Source organism: Orcinus orca, chromosome 15 (assembly GCF_937001465.1).
Source record: "Orcinus orca chromosome 15, mOrcOrc1.1, whole genome shotgun sequence".
Classification (NCBI taxonomy): Eukaryota; Metazoa; Chordata; class Mammalia; order Artiodactyla; family Delphinidae; genus Orcinus; species Orcinus orca.
The window spans coordinates 73,597,361-73,619,977 of NC_064573.1; the positions used below are offsets into that span (position 1 = coordinate 73,597,361).

The 22,617-nt window shown below is 38.8% G+C and overlaps 1 protein-coding gene across 4 annotated transcripts in view; it reads right to left on the bottom strand.

Moving 5' to 3' along the window:
- The window catches only part of TMEM116 (transmembrane protein 116), a 131,571-nt gene that overhangs the window by 21,526 nt on the left and 87,428 nt on the right, over nt 1-22,617 (bottom strand). For 3 of the 4 annotated variants that reach the window (XM_033408697.2, XM_004281438.3, XM_033408698.2), the window contains exon 11: nt 321-22,563. The exons of the other annotated variant lie outside the window; for it this stretch is intronic. In XM_033408697.2, the coding sequence (XP_033264588.1) occupies nt 22,357-22,563 (207 nt within the window). In that variant the 3' untranslated portion in view covers nt 321-22,356. Of the gene's footprint in view, nt 1-320; nt 22,564-22,617 lie in introns of those variants that run through there. 4 annotated transcript variants of the gene reach the window in all.

Here is a 22,617-nt window from a genome sequence, read left to right on the forward strand (position 1 = left end):
CGGACGTGCAGGCCCAGCAGCCATGGCTCACAGGCCCAGCCGCCCCGCGGCATGAGGGATCCCTCCAGACCGGGGCACAAACCCACATCCCCCGCATCAGCAGGCAGACTCCCAACCACTGCACCACCAGGGAAGCCCACTTCTTCCTTTTTGATTTGGATGCTTTTATTCCTTTTTCTTGCCTAACTGCTCTGCCTATGACTTTTAATACTACGTTGAATAAAAGTGGTGAAAGTGGGCATCCTTGTGCTGTTACTGATCTTAGAGGAAAAGCTTTCAGCTTTTTCACCACTGAGCATAATGTTAGCAATGGGCTCAAATTTCATTCTTTTTTTTTTTTTTTTTTTTGTATGCGGGCCTCTCACTGTTGTGGCCTCTCCCGCTGCGGAGCACAGGCTCCGAACGCGCAGGCCCAGCGGCCATGGCTCACGGGCCCAGCCGCTCCGCGGCATGTGGGATCTTCCCGGACCGGGGCACGAACCCTTGTCTCCTGCATCGGCAGGCGGACTCTCAACCACTGCGCCACCAGGGAAGCCCAAATTTCATTCTTGAGTAGAATTCATCATTTGGGGTGGGTGTAGACCAAAATCTCACTGAAGTGTTCTCTTAAAAAAAACAAAACAAAAAACAAAGGCAATCTTTCTCCACCAATGAAAATGCTGAGCAACTTTAAAATAATTTTTCACCTGCTTCTATACATAAAGCTGTCAAAATATTTAAGCTCCATTATTACACAACCTAAATGTACAACGTTAGATGAATGGATAAAGAAGATGTGGTACATATATACAATGGAATATTACTCAGCTGTAAAAAGGAACAAAATTGGGTCATTTGCAGAGATGTGGATGGACCTAGAGTCTGTCATACAGAGTGAAGTAAGGCAGAAAGAGAAAAACAAATATTGTAAATTAATGCATATATGTGGAATCTCGAAAAATGGTACAGATGAACCTATCTGTAGGTCAGGAATAGAGTTGCAGACGTAGACAATGGACGTGTGGACACAGGGGGGTAAGGCGAGGGTGGGACGAATCAGGAAATTAGGTTTTACATAAATACACTACCATGTGTAAAATAGATAGCTAGTGGGAACATGCTGTATAGCACAGGGAGCTCAGCTTGGTGAGCTGTGACGACCTAGATGGGTGGGATGGCAGAGTGGGAGGGAGGTGCAAGAGGGAAGGGATATAGGTATACATATAGCTGATTCACTTCACTGTACAGCAGAAACTAACACAACATTGTAAAGCAATTTTACTCCAATTAAAAAAAAAAGGCTATCTTCCTCCAGCAACAAAAATGATGAACAACTTTAAAATAATTTTTCACCTGCTTCTATACATAAAGCTGTCAAAATATTTAAGCTCCGTTATCACACTCCATAATACATGTCATGGCTCCAGGTGATTACTCGGGAATGAGGAGATGAATCTTTCGTAACCCTCCCCCCAGAAATATGCACACTCCACCACCTTATGTTCTGTTATGGAAAATCCTTCTAATTCCAGATGCTGATTGGTGGGGGGAGCTAAATACTTTGACTATGACCTTACCTATGAGATAGATTTTGTGTCTTTGAAACCTGTAGCATAATGAACTATAATTACAGACATTTCAAATTCTCAGTAGTTTTTGCTTAATCAGAGTCAAAGGCAAAATCTGCATTTACTTGTGGGAGAACCTTTCGGTGAAATTTTAAGATAAAACTCAAGGCCTATTCCTCACTAGAGTGGTTGAGACATGATTTATATACAGCTCGACTAAACTTAAAGATGAGCTGTCTTCAGTGTAGGCAAAATTACATCCTTATGGAGCTCATTGTAATGTTGATCACTGAGAAGGAAGGATTTTGTTGAGAGAAAAGTTGGAAGTTGGGGACCTAGGGTTTGTTTAAGAGGGTCCAGGTAAAGGACCGAGGCACAAGAGGCTGGAAGGTACTGCCCTCTGGAAGACTGCTGCCTCTTGAGTTTTGATGCATTGATGTCACACATCCATTATCTCCTGTTTTCTGAATTGTAATCCCTGTTATTTTCAGAAAGCCCAGACCCAAATACTTTTTAAAAATGGGATCCTATCCTACATGCTCCATTTATTTTGGACTCCCTCCCTTTAAGAAGATGCTATCTTAATTTATTTCATGATCATCTCCTTTTACCCCCTTCACTGGCTGCAGCTCTCCTCACTTTGTTCTTGAAAGTCACTGCTAACTTAGTGTACAACTTTCCATATCCTTTTCCATAGTCATGTAAGTATACATATATAGAGTGTGTATATATATATATATATATATATATATATATATATATATATATAGTGTGTTTTAGGGGTAATCTTTTAAAACTGAGTTCACATTATTTATATTCCTTTGAATCTTGCTTTTCTCTGCATAGTGGCAAGCTCAGCAAGTCATCCTATATTTCGAAATCATTTCTTTTCACGACTGCATAGTATTCCATGGTATTTTGTTAAGTATCTTCTACAGTTAATTCAACCATTTTCAATAGTTGGCCATGAATTTTGTTTCCATGGTTTTGTTTTTAGCCTCTACAAATAATACTGCCAACAAAATACTTCTAAATACACAAATCTGAATATAGTACATCTAGGATTTTCTTCTGGGCCCTATTCTCCAACTGTGCTATCTTCCTATTATTCCTTTCTCTTCTCCACCACTCCTCTTGGCAGAATTCTACTCTCAGGATGACTGACAGACATGTTCAGGAAACTCAGACCAGGTGAGAAGCACCTCCCAGTATCATGCTTCAAGCAATCCTGTTACCTTGAGTTAACTCAAGCTTTGGCTGCTTGTGTTGTGCTGGTTCTGAGAGGCAGTAACTCCACAGCTAGAATTCATTATTGTTAGCAGGGGATAAGGCCGAGGTGATTTATGGGAGCCTGCCCCTCTCCTTTAAGGCCTTGCAGAGGTAGTTTCAGAGGACATCTCTCTATGAAAAAAAAATTAACAAATTTTCCCAGACACCTCATTAAGGGTTTAGGAATAGTACGTTGGGCTTTGGGGCCTTCTGCTCCTTCAATGCACTCACTAAAATGGAATCTAAACTTCTAATCCAGGCATACCACTTCCTATACCACTGGCCAACTCTAGGGTTATTTTGAGAGGTTGGCTAAATCATTTGGGTTTTGAAGTCATAGTGATTTAGGTTTGAATCTCTACTCATCTTTCTTTGCAGTGAGTTTGGATAACTTAATTTTACCCTATGAACATCAGTTTTTTTCAACCATAAAACTGGATAAATCATAAATACCCTGCAGTGTTATCGTGTGGATTACTAATATGTAAAACTTTTAGACTTCTGCTCAGAACAAAATAAAGTCAATAAATATTTGTCCAGGTTACTATTGTTTTCCTTTGTTGCATATCATATTAACAAATTAGGTCTTTATAGGGTATTTCCTGCCCATCCTACATCCTCTTAATTCTCCACAAGTTGTAACAAGTTATAAATCCCAGAAATTTCTAACTAGGGTCTACCCTGAAATGAGGACTCAGTTTATGCTTTCCAAAAATTCCACCTACATTTAACTAGATCAAACTGTCTTCTTTTTTGTAATACTTATCTTCTTAAATGAATATTTATGGGAAAAAAACCTGTCAGGAACTTATAGAAGAAGAGGGAACGGGTAGAGTGGGCAGAAGGATCTTCAGAGAAGGAAAGTAAGGAGCTGAGTTAGCCTCAGCGTATGTGGTTTTGCCTAGAGTTTAGTGGTCAACAAGTATTGACTAATAAGTCTCTTATCGGGACCCAGCTCCACGGTTGAGCTATTCACATTCATACCTGACCATCCATTAGATGTCCCAAACTGGTACTTTCTCATGTCTTTTCTTTTTTTTTTCAATTGAAGTATAGTTTATGTACAATGCTATATGTTACAGGTAGACAGTATAGTGATTCACAATTTTTAAAGGTTATATTCCATTTACAGTTATTATAAAATATTGGCTATATTCCTTGTGTTGTACAATATTGTCTTTTCTTATTAATAACACAAATGTCTTTGAGGTTAATAGAAATAGCTCAATTTTATATATGAGGCTCAGAAAGGAGAACTGTTTGGCAATGTCACATAGTTAATTAGTAGCAGAGTCAGGACTGGAATTTTAGGTCATTTGATTTCATCATCAGTTTTCTTTTTGGTATTAGTGATGTGCTGGAGCAAGTTAATATTGCTGGTGAGAGCTCACTGTAGCATATCTTACCAATTCTGTGTTCAGTGACATCATACTGGTAGCTTGAAATTGGCCATGGTGGTGGGAGTATTTACAGCACAGAAATAGGTAAATCATACAAATTTGAGTACCAATTGTCAAACGCTTACGAGCATATCACCACAATTATTTCTAGTAATACAAAGAAATTATAAACCATGTTCCCTGAATCCAAGGAATTTATAATCTACCTGTCTTTGTAGACAAAACAATATTATATGAACCCAACTGGTTGTGATATGTATAGGACTAACTGTAAGTTCATTAATAGAATAATGTAAGTTCATAACACCAAATAATGGTCAATTGATCAAATGTAGGCGATAAATCCATGGACCTTGACTTACCCTAGAATTATGAACCAGGATTAAAATTGAGGGACTTCCCTGGCGGTGCAGTGATTAAGAATCTGCCTGCCAATGCACGGGACACGGGTTCAATCCCTGGTCTGGGAAGATCCCACATGCTGCGGAGCAACTAAGCTCGTGCGGCACAACTACTGAGCCTGCGCTCTAGAGCCCACAAGCCACAACTACTGAGTCTGTGCCCCTAGAGCCTGTGCTCTGCAACAAGAGAAGCCACCGCAAAGAGAAGCCCGTGCACCGCAACGAAGAGTAGCCCCCGCTCGCTGCAACTAGAGAAAGCCCACATGCAGCACCGAAGACCCAACACAGACAAAAATAAAATAAATTAAAAAATAAAAAAATAATTAAAAAAAGATTAAAATTGAGAAACTAATGGTCAATATCTTTACTGTGAATTGCTATTAAATATGAAATCTGACCTCAACACATTTGTTCACTTTTTCATTGATTCATTCTTTCATTCAAGCTTTCACATTCAAGAAACATTTATATGCCAGGAACTGCACTAGATGCTGAAGATAAAAACACAGATTCTGGATGTGGAAAAACTGGAACTTCTACATATCATTGGTGGGAATTTAAAAATGGTGCAACCACGTTGGAACAAAGTTTGGCAGTTCCACAAAATGCTAAACATAGAGTTACCATATGACCTAGCAACTCCACTCCTATAAACATATATATCCAAAAAATATGAAAACATACACCCATACAAAAATTTGTACACAAACGTTCAGAGCATCACTATTCATCCCCAAAGTGGAAACTATGTAAATGTCTATCAGCTGAAGAATGGATAAATAAAATGTTGTACAGCTATACAACAGACCATTATTCAGCAATAAAAAGGAAAGTAGTACTGATACATGCTACAGTATGGATGAATCTTGAAAACATTATGCTAAGTGAAAAAAGCTAGTCACATAAGGTCACATATTATATCATTCTATCGATGTTAAATGTCCAGAACAGGCAAATCCACAGAAACAGAAAGCTGGGGTGGAAGAAGCTGAGGGGGAAAGTGAGGAGGGACTGCTAACCAGAACAAGTTTCTTTCTGGAGTGATAAAAATGTTCTAAAATTAAATTGTAGTGATAGTTGCACAATATTTATTCTAAAAACTTTTGAATTGTGAGCTTTAAAAGGGTGAATTTTGTAGTAGCTTAATTATACATCAATAAAGCTATTTTTAAAAGTAAAAAAATTAGGGAATTCCCTGGTGGTCCAGTGGTTAGTACTCCACACTTCCACTGCAAGGGGCACGTGTTCGATCCCTGGTTGGGGAACTAAGATCCCGCAAGCTGCGTGGTGTGTACCAAAAAAAAAAAAAATTATAAAAGTAAAAATATTAAATATAAGGCTAAAGTCCCCTTTTATCAGTAGTCCTAATCACTTCCTAATCCTCCTCATTGGGAACCATTATTATCAGTTTAGTGTATTTGTTTCTAGACCTTCTCTTAAGGTAGAAAGAAAATATATAGTATTGTTTCATGTATGTAAGTATAACATAAATAGTACCATGCTTTTTTTTTAACTCATTATGTCTTGAAGATGGGTCCATTTATATATAAGCTCCTCAAAGAAAGTGCTCTGGTGGGATCTTGGGCATTATAAATGTATGTAAGTATAACATGTATGTAAGTATATAAGTATGTATGTAAGTATAACATGTATGTAAGTATAACATAAATAGTACCATGCTTTTTTTTTAACTCATTATGTCTTGAAGATGGGTCCATTTATATATAAGCTCCTCAAAGAAAGTGCTCTGGTGGGATCTTGGGCATTATAAATGCTTACTGTATTTGATGTAATTCAAATAAATAGCATCAAGATATTTGGGGAAAGGCATTGTCATTTCTGCAAAGGATTTCATGCCTGGCTAATTCCCTGGACCTCCATGGTGGGTTAAATATTCCTGATGATATAGTAAGAACTTTGCTACAATCTTCTTCAATTAAAAAAAAACTTTGCTCCAGCAAAGGGTTGAGAGTACAAGCCCTGGGACTTTGTATGGAGGAGCCATACTGGAGGTAAAATAAGAAACAGGAGAGGGTCACGTCTGGAAAGCCAAGTGCAAAAGTGTTTCAAGGAGTGATCAACAGTATTTATGTAGGTGATTAACCAAAAAGCTTAACTAAATGGGATTCTAAAAATTAATATGAACATACTTTAAACTTGAATATTCATCTATTGGACTATTGTTTGATGTGGTAGGTAAGAACCTTTATTTCTGTTTGGTTCATTAATGGAAGTAAAATGTAAATAGAGAATGATTCGTGATTTTTTTTAAAAGAGCCTCTCTGCCATTTACAGTTGTCGTGTTCACATCTAATGCTATAACATATATTTTCAAGTAGCTTTTCCAAATCATTTGACTCAATGCAAAAACGTTTTCTCTTTACAGTCACATCTTAACACTTTATGTAATATTTAATTGGGTACTATAGTCATAGGTACCATAGTCATAAGTATAACTGGCACAAATAGGTTTGGAAATAAACATATCTTGGTACTTGGTGGAAGCAGATATGTAAGGAAAGTAGATATTAAAGTATAGCCTACTAATGCTAAATGTCCAGTGAGTTGTGACTGTCACTTTGTTTTAGAGAAAGAATGGAGAACATCAGTTAATGAAATGAGTAGGTCACTTTGTTTTACAGAAAGAATGGAGAACATCAGTTAATGAAATGAGTAGGTAAGTGAAGGGTAAGAGAACTTCCAGTACATACCAAAATATTAATGTTAAATGAGTATGTTGGGCATTATAGGATACTTTAAAACAATTACAGTCATCACCCCAAACTTATAAGGTCAGTTAGGCTGCAGTTTAAAAATGTGTCCTGAAAAGACAGACTCTTCAGCAAGTGCTGTTGGGAAAGCTGGACAGCGCATGTAAATCAATGAAGTTAGAACATACCCAAAAATAGACTCAAAATGGCTTAAAGATGTAAATATCAGACATGACACCATAAAACTCCTAGAAGAGAACATAGACAAAACATTCTCTGACATAAATCATAGCAATGTTTTCTTAGGCCAGTCTCCCAAGGCAATAGAAATAAAAGCAAAAATAAACAAATGGAACCTAATCAAACTTAAAAGCTTTTGCACAACAAAGGACACGATCAACAAAACAAAAAGACAACCTACGGACTGGGAGAAAATATTAGCAAATGATGCAACTGACAAGGGCTTAATTTCTAAAACACATAAACAGCTCATACAATTCAATAACAAAAAACCAAACAACCCAATCAAAAAACGGGCAGAAAAGCTAAATAGACATTTCTCCAAATAAGACATACAGATAGCCAACAGGCACATGAAAAGATGCTCAACATCGCTAATTATTAGAGTAATGCAAATCAAAACTACAATGAGGTACCACCTCACAGTGGTCAGAATGGCCATCATTAAAAATTCTACAAATAATAAATACCAGAGAGGGTGTGGAGAAAAGGGAACCCTCCTACACTGTTGGTGGGAATGTACATTGGTGCAGCCACTATGGAAAACAGTATGGTGATTCCTTAAAAAACTAAAAATAGAGTTGCCATATGATCAGCAATCCCACTCCCAGGCATATATCTGGACAAAACTCTAATTCAAAAATATACATGCACCTGAATGTTCACAGCAACAATAGCCAAGACATGGAAGCAACCTAAATGTCCAGCAACATGAACATAAATGGATGTTCATGAATGGATAAAGAAGATGTGGTATAGATATACAATGGAATACTATACTCAGTCATAAAAAAGAATAAAATAATGCCATTGGCAGCAACATGGGTGGGCCTAGAGGTTATCATACTAAGCGAAGTAAGCCAGAAAGAGAAAAACAAATACCATAGGATATCACTTATATGCGGAATCTAAAATATGACACAAAATGAACTTATTTATGAAACAGAAATGGACTGACACACATAGAAAACAAACTTATGGTAACCAAAGGGGAAAGTGGGTAGGAGAGGGATTAGGAGTTTGGATTAGCAGATACAAACCACTATATACAAAATAGATAAACACAAGGTCCTAATGTATAGCACAGTAAACTACATCCAATATCCTGTAATAAACCATAATGGAAATGAATAAGGTGTATATATGTATATAGGTATATATATGTATAACTGAAGAATAGGTATATATATGTATAACTGAAGAACAGGTATATATATATGTATAACTGAATCACTATGCTGTACACCAGAAACTAACACATTGTAAATAAAGTATACTTCAATAAAAATAAATAAATAAGCAAATAAATAAATAAAACTGGGAAAAAATTCATGGGAAAGGGGAAATCCTAGGAAAGTTCTCAGTCAAAAGGGAATATGTGAAGGAAGTTGATAATAATATCCTGTGCCTGTGTAGCACTTTTTATTTTACAAAGCATTTTTACAAATATTATTGAATCATCAGAAAAGCTCATATAGATATTATTTCCACTTTACAAACGAAGAAGCTGATGCCCAAAGAGAGTAAATGACAAAAATAAAAAAATTTGCAAATAAACAAACTGAGTCTTGAATTCGGGTTTCTATGTTAAAAACAAAACAAAACAAAAAAAACCTTGTAGTAAGGCTCCATATCACAGTCCATGAAAAAAATTGATTTACCATAGGATGTAGCATTCAATTTCTTAAAGGCTACAAAACAAATTTAAATATAAGGAAGAGAGATTTTCAGAAGGTGGCAGCAGCAGTGCAATTTTTAAAACTCTCCTCAAGTCACCCCATAAAAACAGACAAAGCACTATGATGGTAAAAAATCAAACCCTACAAGCAACAACAAAAACAGGTGATAAGTCATCTTACAAACCCCAAGGTATGGTGTATAAGGACAAACTACCAATAACTCCAAGACCCAAGTGGTAAATAGTACCTGTCATGGAGAAAGCAGAGAGAAGTAATGGGATGCCTATTGGACCTGAGAACAGGATAAAACCGAATATCCAACAGATACTCGCTGGAAAGCATAGTGAGCCAATTTGAAAAAAAGCACCTGAAACTGAAGTTTCTGACACTTCAATTTTGGGGAGAATGCAAGGGGTCGATTGTAAGGGGTGAAGGGGCCAGAGAAGTCTGAGGCCTACAACTTTAAAAATTAAAGGACAAGGGCTTCCCTGGTGGCGCAGTGGTTGAGAGTCCACCTGCCGATGCAGGGGACACGGGTTCGTGCCCCGGTCCCGGAAGATCCCACATGCCGCGGAGCGGCTGGGCCCGTGAGCCATGGCCGCTGAGCCTGCGCGTCCGGAGCCTGTGCTCCGCAACGGGAGAGGCCACAACAGTGAGAGGCCCGCATACCGCAAAAAAAAAAAAAAAAAAATTAAAGGACAAAGTCTTCTAGGACAAAGTCTTATGCTGGGGAGAATCTGCTGTTAGTAGAATTCAAATTGTCCAGGACGAAAAGGCAAAGGAAAGAGATTTTAACTGGAAACACTTCCATTGTTTCACTAATTAATATGTTATTTGGCATTACATTTTGGTAAGTGGTCTTTACCATGTTTATGTAGTATCTTTGTTTTCCCATTAAAGTTTTAAAATAGGAATAGCCAGTGAATTTTAACAACTTTTTGGCATGCATTCATATGTTTATATTTATTTCTCCTTTAACTTTTTTGTGTGATGAATTATGATGATACATTTCTTAATGCTAAACTCATGCTTATGTTTCTGGCATAAATTCTTTTTGAGCATGGTGTTTTCCTTGAATATACTACAAGGTTCTATTTCTAATATATCTTTTAAAATTATTTTAATCTACATTCAGAAAAAGTGAAATTTATTTTGGAGTTTTAAAAAATGCCATCTTTATCAAGTTAGGGAATTAAGATTATATTACCTCCAGGCTTCCCTGGTGGCGCAGTGGTTAAGAATCCGCCTGCCAATGCAGGGGACACGGGTTTGAGCCCTGGTCCGGGAAGATCCCACATGTCGCGGAGCAACTAAGCCTATGAGCCACAACTACTGAGCCTGCGCTCTAGAGCCCACAAGCCACAACTACTGAAGCCTGTGTGCCTAGAGCCCGTGCTCCACAACAAGAAAAGCCATCACAATGAGAAGCCCGCACACCGCAATGAAGAGTAGCCCCCGCTCGCCACAACTAGAGAAAGCCCACGTGCAGCAACGAAGACCCAACGCAGCCAAAAATAAATAAATAAATACATTTTAAAAAATTATATTACCTCCATAAAGAATTTTTCATATTTTCCTTTGGATTTTAAAATTTAGCGATGATAGAGTTGCACAAATAGTTTTGTATAATTTAAAATCCTCTGTACCCATATTATACATTTCTAACATTCATTTTTGTACTGTGGTAAGAACGCAACAATTTTTAACAAAAATTTAAGTGTACAACACAGTATTTTTTTTTAATTGGGGTATAGTTGTTTTGCAATGTTGTGTTAGTTTCTACTATACAGCGAAGTGGAGTTCTCTGTGCTATACAGCAGGGTCTCATTAGTTATCTATTTTATACATATTAGTATATATATGTCAATTCTAATCTCCCAATTCATTCCCACCCACAACACAGTATTGTTGACTCTAGGTACAATGTTGTACAGCAGAGACCTAGAAATTATTCATCTTGCTTAACTGAGACTTGATGTCATTGATTGGTAAATCCCCATTTCCCCATACCCCAGCCTGTGGCAACCATCATTCAACTCTTTGATTCTATGAATTTGACTAATTTAGATACCTCATATAAGTAGAATAATGAGGTATTTGTATTTCTGTGACTGGTCTATTTTACTCAGCATAATGTCCTCAAGGTTCATCCATGTCGTCACATGTTGCAAGATATCCTTATTTCTTAAGGCTGAATAGTATCATATGTATATCACATTTTCTGTATCTGTTGATGAACATTTAGGCTGTTTCCACATCTTAACATCTGATTATTGTGAATCTTGGCTGCAATGAACAAGGGAATGCTAATATCTCTTTGATATCATGCCACTCCTTTCTGGCCTGCAAGGTTTCTGCTGGAAAAAACACTGAGAGTCTTTTGGATGTTTCTTTGTATGTTACAAGTCACTTTTCTCTAGCCTCTTTCAAAATTCTCTGTCTTTGACTTTTGACAATTTGATTATATGCACCTCAGTGTGGATTATCTTTAGATTCATCTTGCTTGGTGATCTCTAGAGTTTGTGGATCTGTATGTCCACTTGCTTCTCTATATCTGGGAAGTTTTCAGTCAATTTTTTGAATATGCTTTCTGGTCTTTTTTTCTCTCTTCCGACTGGGACTCCTATAATGGTTGGCTTGATGATATCCTGAAAGTCCCTTAAGCTTTCTTCACTGTTTTTCATTCTTTCTTTCTGTTTTCTCCTCTGACTGCATTATTTCCAAAGTTCACTGATCCTTTCTTCTGGTTGATCTAGTCTAATGTTGAACCCTTCTAGTGAATTGTTTTTCAGTTCAATTATTGTGTTCTTCAGCTCCATGACTTCTGTCTGGTAGTTTTTAATATCTTCTATCTCTGTGTTGAAATTCTCACCTTGTTCATGCATTGTTCTCTTGACTTCAGTGAACATTTTTAAAACAGTATTTTTGGATTCTCTATCAGGTAAATAATACACGTTCATTTCACTAGGGTCAGTTTCTGGAGATTTATCTTGTTCCTTTAATGTGGAACATCTTTGCCTAATTCTTCATATCTTTGACTTTCTGTGTTGGAGTCTGTGTATCAGACAAACCAGGCACCTCTTTCAATCTTCATAGACTGGCCTCATACATGAGAAGACCTCAACCAATAACTCTGGCCAGAGATTCTAGGGGCCTCTACCAACTCTTTCTCTCCCCAGGAAGCAGCAGGCATCTGTGTTTTTTATATGCTTGCTTTGTGCTAAGCCAAGGGGAGGAGCTGTCTTTAATTTTTGCCAATTTGATTACTGTGTGTCTTGGCATGTTCTTCCTTGGGTTTATCCTGCCTGGGACTCTGTGTACTTCCTGGGCTTGGGTGACTGTTTCTCTTCTCATGTTAGGGAAGTTTTCAGCTATTATCTCTTCCAATATTTCCTCAGGTCCTTTCTCTCTCTCTGTTCTCCTTCTGGGACTCCTAGAATGTGAATGTTGGTGCAACTGACGTTGTCCCAGAGGTCTCTTAGACTGTCTTCGAGTCATTCTTTTTTCTTTATTTTGTTCTGCGGCAATGATTTCCGCCATTCTGTCTTCCAGGTCATTTATCCATTCTTCTGCCTCACTTATTCTGTTATTGATTCCTTCTAGTGTATTTTTCATTTCAGTTATTGTATTCTTCATCTCTTTGTTCTTTAGTTCTACCAGGTCTTTATTAAACATTTCTTGTATCTTCTCGGTCTGTGCCTCCATTCTGTTTTCCAAGATCTTGGATCATCTTTACTATCATTATTCTGAATTCTTTTTTGGGCAGATTGCCTACCTCCACTTCATTTAGTTGTTCTTCTTTGGGGGTTTTATCTTCTTCCTTCATCTGGTACATAATCCTCTGCCGTCTCATTTTCTGCAATTGTGGTTTCATTCTACAGGCTGCAGGGTTGTAGTTCTTCTTGCTTCTGCTGTCTGCCTCCTGGTGGATGAGGCTGTCTAAGAGGCTTGCACAGGCTTCCTGGTAGAAGGGACTGGTTCCTGCCCACTAATGGGTGGAGCTGGGTCTTGTCCCTCTGATGGGTAGAGCTGTGCCAAGGGTTGTGTCTAGAGGGCTATGGACTCAGGAAGACTTTAAGCAGCCTGTCGGCTGATGGGTGGGGCTGTTTCCACCCTGTTGGTTGTTTGGCCTGAGATGTCCCAGCACTGGAGTCTGCAGGCTGTGGGGGTGGGGCCAGGTCTTAAGAAAATGGTGGCCTTCAGGAGGGCTCATGCTAATGAGTACTTCCCAGATCTGCTGCCACCAGTGTCTCTGTTCCTGCAATGAGCCACAGCTCCCCACTGCCTCCACAGGAGACCCTCCAATACTAGCCCAGTCTAGTAGGCCTGGCCCAGTCTCTTACGAGGTCCCTGCTTTTTCCCTGGGTCCTGGTGCACATGAGACCTTGTGTGCATGCTCCAAGAGTAGAGTTTCTGTTTCCCCCAGTCCTGTGGAATTCCAGTGATCAAGCCCTGCTGGCCTTCAAAGCCAGATTCTCTGGGACCTCCTCCTCCCATTGCCAGACCCCCAGGCTGGGAAGCCAGACGTGGGGCTCAGTACTTTCACTCCTGTGGGAGAACTTCTGTGGTATAATTATTTTCCAGTTTGTGGGTTGCCCACCTGGCAGGTATGGGATATGATTTTATCATGATTGCACCCTATCCTACCATCTCACTGTGGCTTCTTCTTTGTCTTTGGGTGTAGGGGATCTTTTTTGTTAGGTTCCAGCACTTTTTTTTTTTTTTTTTGTCAGTAGTTGTTCAGCAGTTAGTTGTGATTTTGGTGTTTTCATAAGAAACAGTGAGCTCACATCCTTCTACTCTGCCATCTTGTCTCTGTCTCAAGCTAAGGTTCTTGACAAGAGCTTTTACTTTTGATGAAGTCCAATTTATGGATTTTTTTTAATGGGTCATGCTTTTTGGTACCATGTTTAAGAATTCTTCACCAAGTCTTAGATCCTGAAGATATTCTATGTTTTCTTCTAAAAAGTTTTATATTTTACATTTATATCTATGATCCATTTGAGGTGATTTTTTTTTTTTTTGTAGTACGTGGGCCTCTCACTGTTGTGGCCTCTCCCGTTGCGGAGCACAGGCTCCAGACGCGCAGGCTCAGCGGCCATGGCTCACGGGCCTAGCCGCTCCATGGCATCTGGATCTTCCCGGACCGGGACACGAACCCGTGTCCCCTGCATCGGCAGGCAGACTCTCAATCACTGCGCCACCAGGGAAGCCCCTGAGGTGATTTTTGTATGAAGTGTTAGGTTTAGGTTGAGGTTCCTCTTTTTTGTCTATGTATATCCAATTTTCCAGCACAATTTGTTGAAAAGATGCTCCTTCCTCCACAGAATTGCTTTTCCCCTTTTGTCAAAAATCAGATGAACATACATGTGTGGGTTCTCTATTTCTGAATTCTCTATTCTGTTCCATTGATCTATGTGTCTATCCCATCACCAATACTACACAGTCTTGAAACTCAGTAGAGTGGTCCCTCCCACGTTACTCATTCCCAAAATTATTTTAACTATTCTAGTTTTTTTGCCTTTTAGAAAACATATATTCACAATAAATAAATATTTCACACTGTGTACATATATATCAAATCATCATATTGTACACTTTAAATATATAAAATTTTATTTGTGAATTATACCACAGTAAAGCTAGGGGGAGAAAGTTGAGAAGAAAAAAATGCCAAGAGCTTGATAGAAAAAGGGGAAAAGACATTAACCGACAATTGTTAAAAGATATAAAAATGGCCTTTAAACATATTAAAACATTTCAAATTCACTCAAAATCAGAAAAATACAAATTAAACAATATCGACCTGCTACTTATCACCTATCAGTCTGGTGAAAATTAAAACGTATGGCATGGCAATATACTCTGTTGCTTAGACTTTGGGGAAACAGGCACTCTGATACACTGCCAGTGGAAATGAAAACTGGCAAAAACCTTCTGAAGGGGAATTTGGCAATATCAAACAAAGCTACATATGCAATTAGCATGAACACTACCTTCTCATTTCTAGGAATTTTCCTCCACAAAAATATATATGTGCAATATTATTTGCTGATGATAGTGTATAATTTCAAAATAATATAAACAATGCAAAAACCCATACATAGGAGAGTGATTGAATAAATTATGGTACATCTATAAAACTACTATGTAGCTATAAAAAAGAGAATGAGGAATATTTCTATAAACTGATATGGAGTGATTTACAGGATGTATCTTTAAGTTTAGAAAGGAAAGTGGAAAATATTATGCTACATTTACATAAAAAAAAAGGGGATACAAGGAAATGTATCTGCTTATTTGTGCAGAAAGAAATACAGGAAAAATAAACCAAGTACTATTGAGACTGATGAATGAGAAGTGGGTGGAAAGAATAAGGACATGGGAACAGGTTAAAGGCTTTGAATACACGTTTTTGTATAGTACTGACTTTTAGAATCATGGAAACATTTCACATACATTTCCCTCCAAATCATCAGCAACATCCCAAATGTGGGGGCAAACCAGAATGAAATACAAACAGTAACATATGACCCTAACTGAATTAAAAATGAATAACATGACCATACTGAATAGGTCTGGATAGAAAAGTACCAATCTAAATAATTTTGGGAAACATTATTGCAACCTCATACTGTAAGGCTAAAGATAAAAAGAACTGAACATATTGGGTTGACCAAAAAGTTCCTTTGGTTTTTAAGTAAAAATAAAAGACACATTTTTCCTTTTCACCAAGAACTTTATTGAACAACGTATTCACCATTTTGTTCCACTACCTTCTGCCATTTTTCAGGCAACTTCATAATTCCATCTTCCCCAAACTGTTTAATCTTTTTGAGCAACGAACTGTTCCAGGTGCCTTTTACAGTCTTCCAGGGAATTGAAATTTTTTCCATTAAGAGAATTTTGTAAAGACCGAAATAAATGGAAATCCGAAGGTGCAATGTCTGGTGAGTATGGCAGATGAATCAGAACTTCCCAGCCAAGCTGCAACAGTTTTTGTCTGGTCATCAAAGAAACATGCAGTCTTGCATTATCCTAATGGAAGATTGTGCGTTTTTCTGTTGACTAATTCCAGATGTTTTCCATCAGGTGCTGCTTTCAGGTGGTCTAATTGGGAGCAGTACTTGTTGGAATTAAACGTTTGGTTTTCTGGAAGGAGCTCATAATAGAGAACTCCCTTCCAATCCCACCATATACACATCATCACCTTCTTTGGATGAAGCCTGGCCTTTGGTGTGGTTGGTGGTAGTTCATTTCACTTGCCCCACGATCTCTTCAACTCCACATTATTGTACGGTATGCACTTTTCATCACCCGTCACAATTTGTTTTAAAAACAGAACATTTTCATTATGTTTAAGTAAAGAATTGCATGCAAAATACGGTCAAGAAGATTTTCTTCACTTAACTTCTGTGGAACCCAAACCTCAACGTGAATAACATAACCAAGCTGGTGCAGATGATTTTCAACGCTTGATTTGGATATTAGGAGTATGTCGGCTATCTCCCATGGTATAACTTTGATTGTTCTCAATTAACGCCTCGATTTTTAAAAAATATTTTAATTAATTAATTTATTTGGCTGTGCTGGGTCTTAGTTGCAGCACGCAGGATCTTCATTGCAGCATGCGGGATCTTTAGTTGAGGCATGCAAACTTTTAGTTGCAGCATGTGGGATCTAGTTCCCTGACCAGGGATCGGACCCAGGCCCCCAGCATTGGGAGCACGGAGTGTTAGCCACTGGACCACCAGGGAAGTCCCTAATATCTCAATTTGATCACTAACAACTTCAACTAGTCTACCCGACCATGGAGCATCGTCCAGCAAAAAATCTCCAGCACGAAACTTTGCAAACCACTTCTAACACATTCAATCAGTCACAGCACCTTCTACATACACTGCACAAATCTTTTTTTGCATTTCAGTTGTGTTTTTACCTTTCTTGAAATAATAAAGCATAATATGCCGAAAATGTTGGTTTTTTTCTTACATCTTCAATATTAAAATGGCTACGCAAAAATTCACCAATTTTGATAAGATTTTTTAAAATGCATGCTGATATGACAGCTATCACGATACAATCTACCAAAATTGTTTCAAATGAAGTTAGAGACAACTAAGCACTACTAGAGCCATCTTACAGAAAAATCTGAACGAACCTTTTGGCCAACCCAATAAACACTGTTCTCTAGTTCATATATTTGCTTTTCACAGAGGCATGGGTTAGTTACTCTAAAAATACTTTACATGTATCCTAGGATTGAGCAACTAAACAAACATATTGTGAATAATTTTTTTTAAAAAAAGGAAAAGGATTGGATGTTTGAAATGGGCTGTATGGTACAGAGTAGGGAATGGTGCAAAAGGCATTAAACAGCAGAGGCCTGTGACCTACCCAGAAATCCACAAACCTCTGCTCTGGAAGTTAAGTTTCAATGACTCAAAACAGTACTGGATGACGGGAAGGGAAGGCTGTTCCATGGGAACTGGGACTAAGAGAAGAGGTTATATATTTTCTTTTCTTGGGGCCTGATCCTGGATCGTTGTACTGACTGGACCTCTGAAAGTTTCCTCTCCTTGGTATACTCCTCTATGAAGACAGCAGGAGCTCAGCTAAGGAGCACTAAAACTGTTGTTCTTTGAGGGTGGTTGCAAAGTAAGGACACTCCAGAAGAGAGAGAGCTCAAGAGGAGTAGGAAGAGACATAGTCAAAAGGTAGGTGTCATCATGTAATACTCTGAGGGTGGGAGCAGCTATCCTTCTGGCAGGCAGCATAGCTTTGATCTTTGGCCAAACAACTGTGTCACTGACAAAGACTTGGGTCCAAGGGAAGTCAACTCACAGACAGAGGTCTGGGATCATTTGCTGTTTCACTTGGGCCATGACAATGACAACCCCAGTTAGTTACTTTGCCTGCCCCCTGTCTTGTCTTCTATGAAATCAAGTGGTCATGGATAAGGTTTGGAGTGATGTTTCTTCAAGGAATGCCGCTTAGGGCATTTGAGAAAGGGCCCTTCCCATATTAAGCTGCATGTCACTTTATTGGTAATTGTGACTATTCTTCCAGGGATGCACTGTAGTGGGAATCTCTTTATTATGAAATAGTCTTCCCTAGGAACCTGATGATGTTCAGAGAACTAGAAGAAAAAGCAGAAAAGGTGTCCAATGTCCTGCTCAAACAAGAAAAATGGCATACTATTAAGTTGAAGCAAAAGAAAGAATTATTTGTCAAGAAGTTCCCTGTTTATACACATCAAAATGGGAAACTTAAAAAAAAAAAAAAAATGGGAAACTAGTCTTGCTTTTATTCAGGATGACTGAGTATTCAGAGGACGACCTGGATTCTTTTGTGACAATCAGCACTTGCTCAGGGCAAAAGGGAATCCTGACCTTAGATGGCACTGTCTTTGGTATCAAGCCTATATATATTGAGCATATATGGTTTACAGCATATCTTTAAAATCAGGTGAGTCTTGTGTAATCCGTGGAGATAAGCAAGAGGAGCTCTTAAGCACTTCACAATTTCAGAGCAAAATAGAACCTTCCTCAGTTCCTATGTCCTATATGTGGCCACTTCCCAAGTATGTACAAGTTGATTGTGGTTGACAATAAGTGATTCCAAATGTGGAATAATAATGTTACCAAGACCACAAAGATGTTAATAGATGTCCATGCTCTGGTCAATAGGTACACGAAGGATATAACATGAAAGTGGTGCTTACTGGGCTAGGGATATGGATAGAGAAAACCCTTGTGCAAATCTTCCTGAATTTGCAGGAAACACTTCAAAATTTTATACACTGGAAAGGCCGGAATCTCTTGAGAGGGGTGAAACATGATGCTGCTCATGTGATTATTGGCCAAATTCTTGGGAAGTATGAGGGCCATGCATTTCTCAGTGGTTACCTGCATTGCCAAGAATGAAACCATTGCTGAATCTTTCTTTCATGAAGATACACCACATTTCACAGCTTTCATAGCTCATGAGGTTGGCCATGACTTGGGAATGAAGCATGACCACGTGGCCTGCAAGTTCCATGGCCAGCACCTCTGTACTACGCATGAATTTATTACTGTAGATATGGGCTTCAGCAACTGCAGCTTCCACTATTTCCACCAGCTGTTGCATAAGCACAGAGAGGGCTGCCTATTTAATAGAACTGAGCTCCAAAGCTCTTTTTGAAAGCCATATTGTGGGAATAAGATATTAGACAAAGGAGAAGAATTTGACTACGGCAGTGTTCTTGACTGTCAAAAGGATCACTGTTGTCTGCCCTCATGCCAGCTGAGGAAGGGTTTAAATTATGCATTTGGATCTTGCAGCAAAAACCGCAAATCTCTAAAAGCAACCACAACTTGCCACCTCAGCGTGGATAAGTGTGACCTCCCAGAATACTGTAATGGCACCCCCAAGTGCTGCCACACGGACACCTACAAGCAAGATGGCACTCCTTGCAAGGAACAAGGTTATTGTTGCCAAGGCCGGGGTTGAAGCCTGGAGAATCTGTGTGTTAAAATCTTTGAAAGGGGCACAAAGGTTGCCCAGGAAAGTTGCTAACATTAATGAATACCAAGGGAGACAGGTTTGGAAACTGTGGCAGTGAATCTAAAGGGATATTTAAAGTCTTCAGCAAGTGCAAGGCCAGAGATGTAAAAAGTGGGAGGCTGCTATGAGAAAACATCCAAAGGCTCCCATGCATTGAAAAACATCAAACACCCAGTTCCCCATGCAGAACACATGGTATTGGGGTGCAGAGATTTTTTGAAGCTACAGACTGGGCTGATGAGGAGGAGGTGAAGGATGATACAACATATGGTTCAAGGAAGATCTGTATTAATCAAAGCTGCATAGATACAACTGTACTCCACTATGACCGTAAACTGGACAAGTCATGAAGTCATGGGAGGGGTATTTGCAGAAATTTTAAGAACTGCCACTGTATCTATGTCTATGCCCCTCCTACATGTGAATTCAAGGGTTACATAGTTTGAATAGTGGCCCTCCTACTCTCAGCATGACGAAGAGTTGATAATCCCAATCTTGCCAACCATTTTATTATTTTCCATTCCTACTATCTTTTTATTTGCCTACATCTATAGAATATCTAAGACCAGTGTCAATGCAAAAAATTCATCAGAGAAGCAAGATGAACAAACCTGACATATATTTGATAATTATCTTCTTTCTGGTAATAAAGTCAAATATGAAGTGATACCAATAGGACATTTTAAGAATTGGACTCCTAAATTCTGGTGTCCCTCAAGGTCTACGGAAATGAGAATCTTGCTTCCATCTGTCTTTCTATATGCTGAATTCTTATTAGTTTTTAAATTAAAAGAAGTTAAAGCAGCTCTCTAGGTAAGGCAATCTTTCTTGTTCTGTGCTACCCAGTAATCTGTGTTATACGTCTTAGGAGGCCTCAAGATGTGTTCTTGACATAATGAAGTCAGGTTACCATCCATAGTAAGGCTGAAGCTCATGGCCTAAAACCTAAAGAACTATTATTGAGCTCCCTAACATTTCTACTGAGAACTCCTTTGGAAAGATCTCTGGAACTTACTTTTCAGAGTATACTGTCTAATGCACCATTATAATCTACTCTGTCAATTTCCTCTAATCTTAAGGATTTTGCCTTGCACTGATGAAGGGAATTTACCAGGTGAAAAGTATCTGATTATTAGTTCCAGATGTTTTAGTTGATTGTCATTCCAGTTTTTGTCCATTTGGCTTTCCCCTTTGTTTTGGCATCATAGTATCTGATGCCCTGGCCTCAGTTTGGCCTTGTTAATGACTTAACTGGAGAGACCAAACATCACTTGTTATGTGACTAAAGAGGAAGAAACATTAAACATCCCTACCCATGAATGAGGCTCTTCAGTGTGGGAATCTTTTATTTCCCCAAAGGTTAAATTCTACTTGTTAGTCATTCATTCATCTGTTCATTCATTTATTCAATACACATATATTTAGCACTTACAGCCAGATTGAACCATGTAAAATTGATATTAGACCATTTTCACCTACAAAAATGGCAAGTTCATATGGTTCAACCTAATTCTACGTCCAAGCACTATGAAACCTACCTTGGGTTTTTGCTTATAAATGAGAGTTGAGAAGTTTTTGATTCAGAGTTTTAGTCCTGATTTCTCTTAAATCTTATTATCCACTGTAACTTCAAAAGACTGGCCTTAATTTTATGGAGCAGGAAGGTTCCTATTGCTAAGGCCTAGAACGGCATGGAATATGTAAGAGACTAGGATGTGGTGTGTATGAGGATCACACTATCACTTTTTTTTAAATTAATTAATTTATTTTGGCTGCGTTGGGTCTTCATTGCTGCACGCGGGCTTTCTCTAGTTGCGGCGAGTGGGGGCTACTCTTCTTGCGGTGCACAGGCTTCTCATTGAGGTGGCTTCTCTTGTTGCGGAGCACGGGCTCTAGGTAGTGCGGGCTTCAGCAGTTGTGGTTCGCGGGCTCTAGAGCGCAGGCTCAGTAGTTGTGGCGCACACACTTAGGTGCTCCACGGCATGTGGGATCTTCCCTGACCAGGGCTCGAACCCGTGTCCCCTGCATTGGCAGGCAGATTCTTAACCACTGCGCCCCCTACTATCACTTTTTTTGGCAGCTTCTGTCCTTGCTTCTTCTGAGTTTCCAAAACTCTTCAAAAAATGTAAACCCAGGACTTTGTACAACCAAAAGGAGAGTAATAGCAATGTGAAGATCTGAGAAAGTTGTTGCATGCCACACTACTTCCCCCACAACCATGGAGTAGAGAGCCTGGAAATACTTTATATAAATAATAACTTGGAATTTATTTTTTGTAGAAGAGACTTAGACAAATCTAATATCTATTGAAATAATGAGTCTATCTCTTAGGTGGAAAGTGGCTTCATCTCCCTGAATAGTGACTTTACTTGTGAATCAGAGAATAATGATTAGATCCCACCCACTTCACCTAGAGTAGCTACTAACCATGGCACTACACTCCCTTTCACTTCCGTAGTTTAAGGCATGGTTAGAAAAGACTTAAGATGTTCTTCCCAAACATTCCTCCCAAACCATTAGTGTAGAATCATTCCAGTTCTGGATGTTCCAGTTTTACAGTTTCAAAGAATGGTGGAGGTGCTAGTAGCAAAAGCAATGGTAGACTCCAGCGGATCTAGGCCTCTGCTATAGAATCTCTTCTGTGAGCATAATAATGGTGTCTGGGTGTCTGCATCATGCCGAGCTTCTTGCTTTAGTTGGTAGAACTTGTACTGTGTCCAGCTGTATACTCCACAGTTGAGCAGACCCTGAGATGATGCTGTTAGAGCCTGGAGGAGATGAAGGGGTGATGGAGCCCATCCTTCAGATTTTCAGAGATTTGG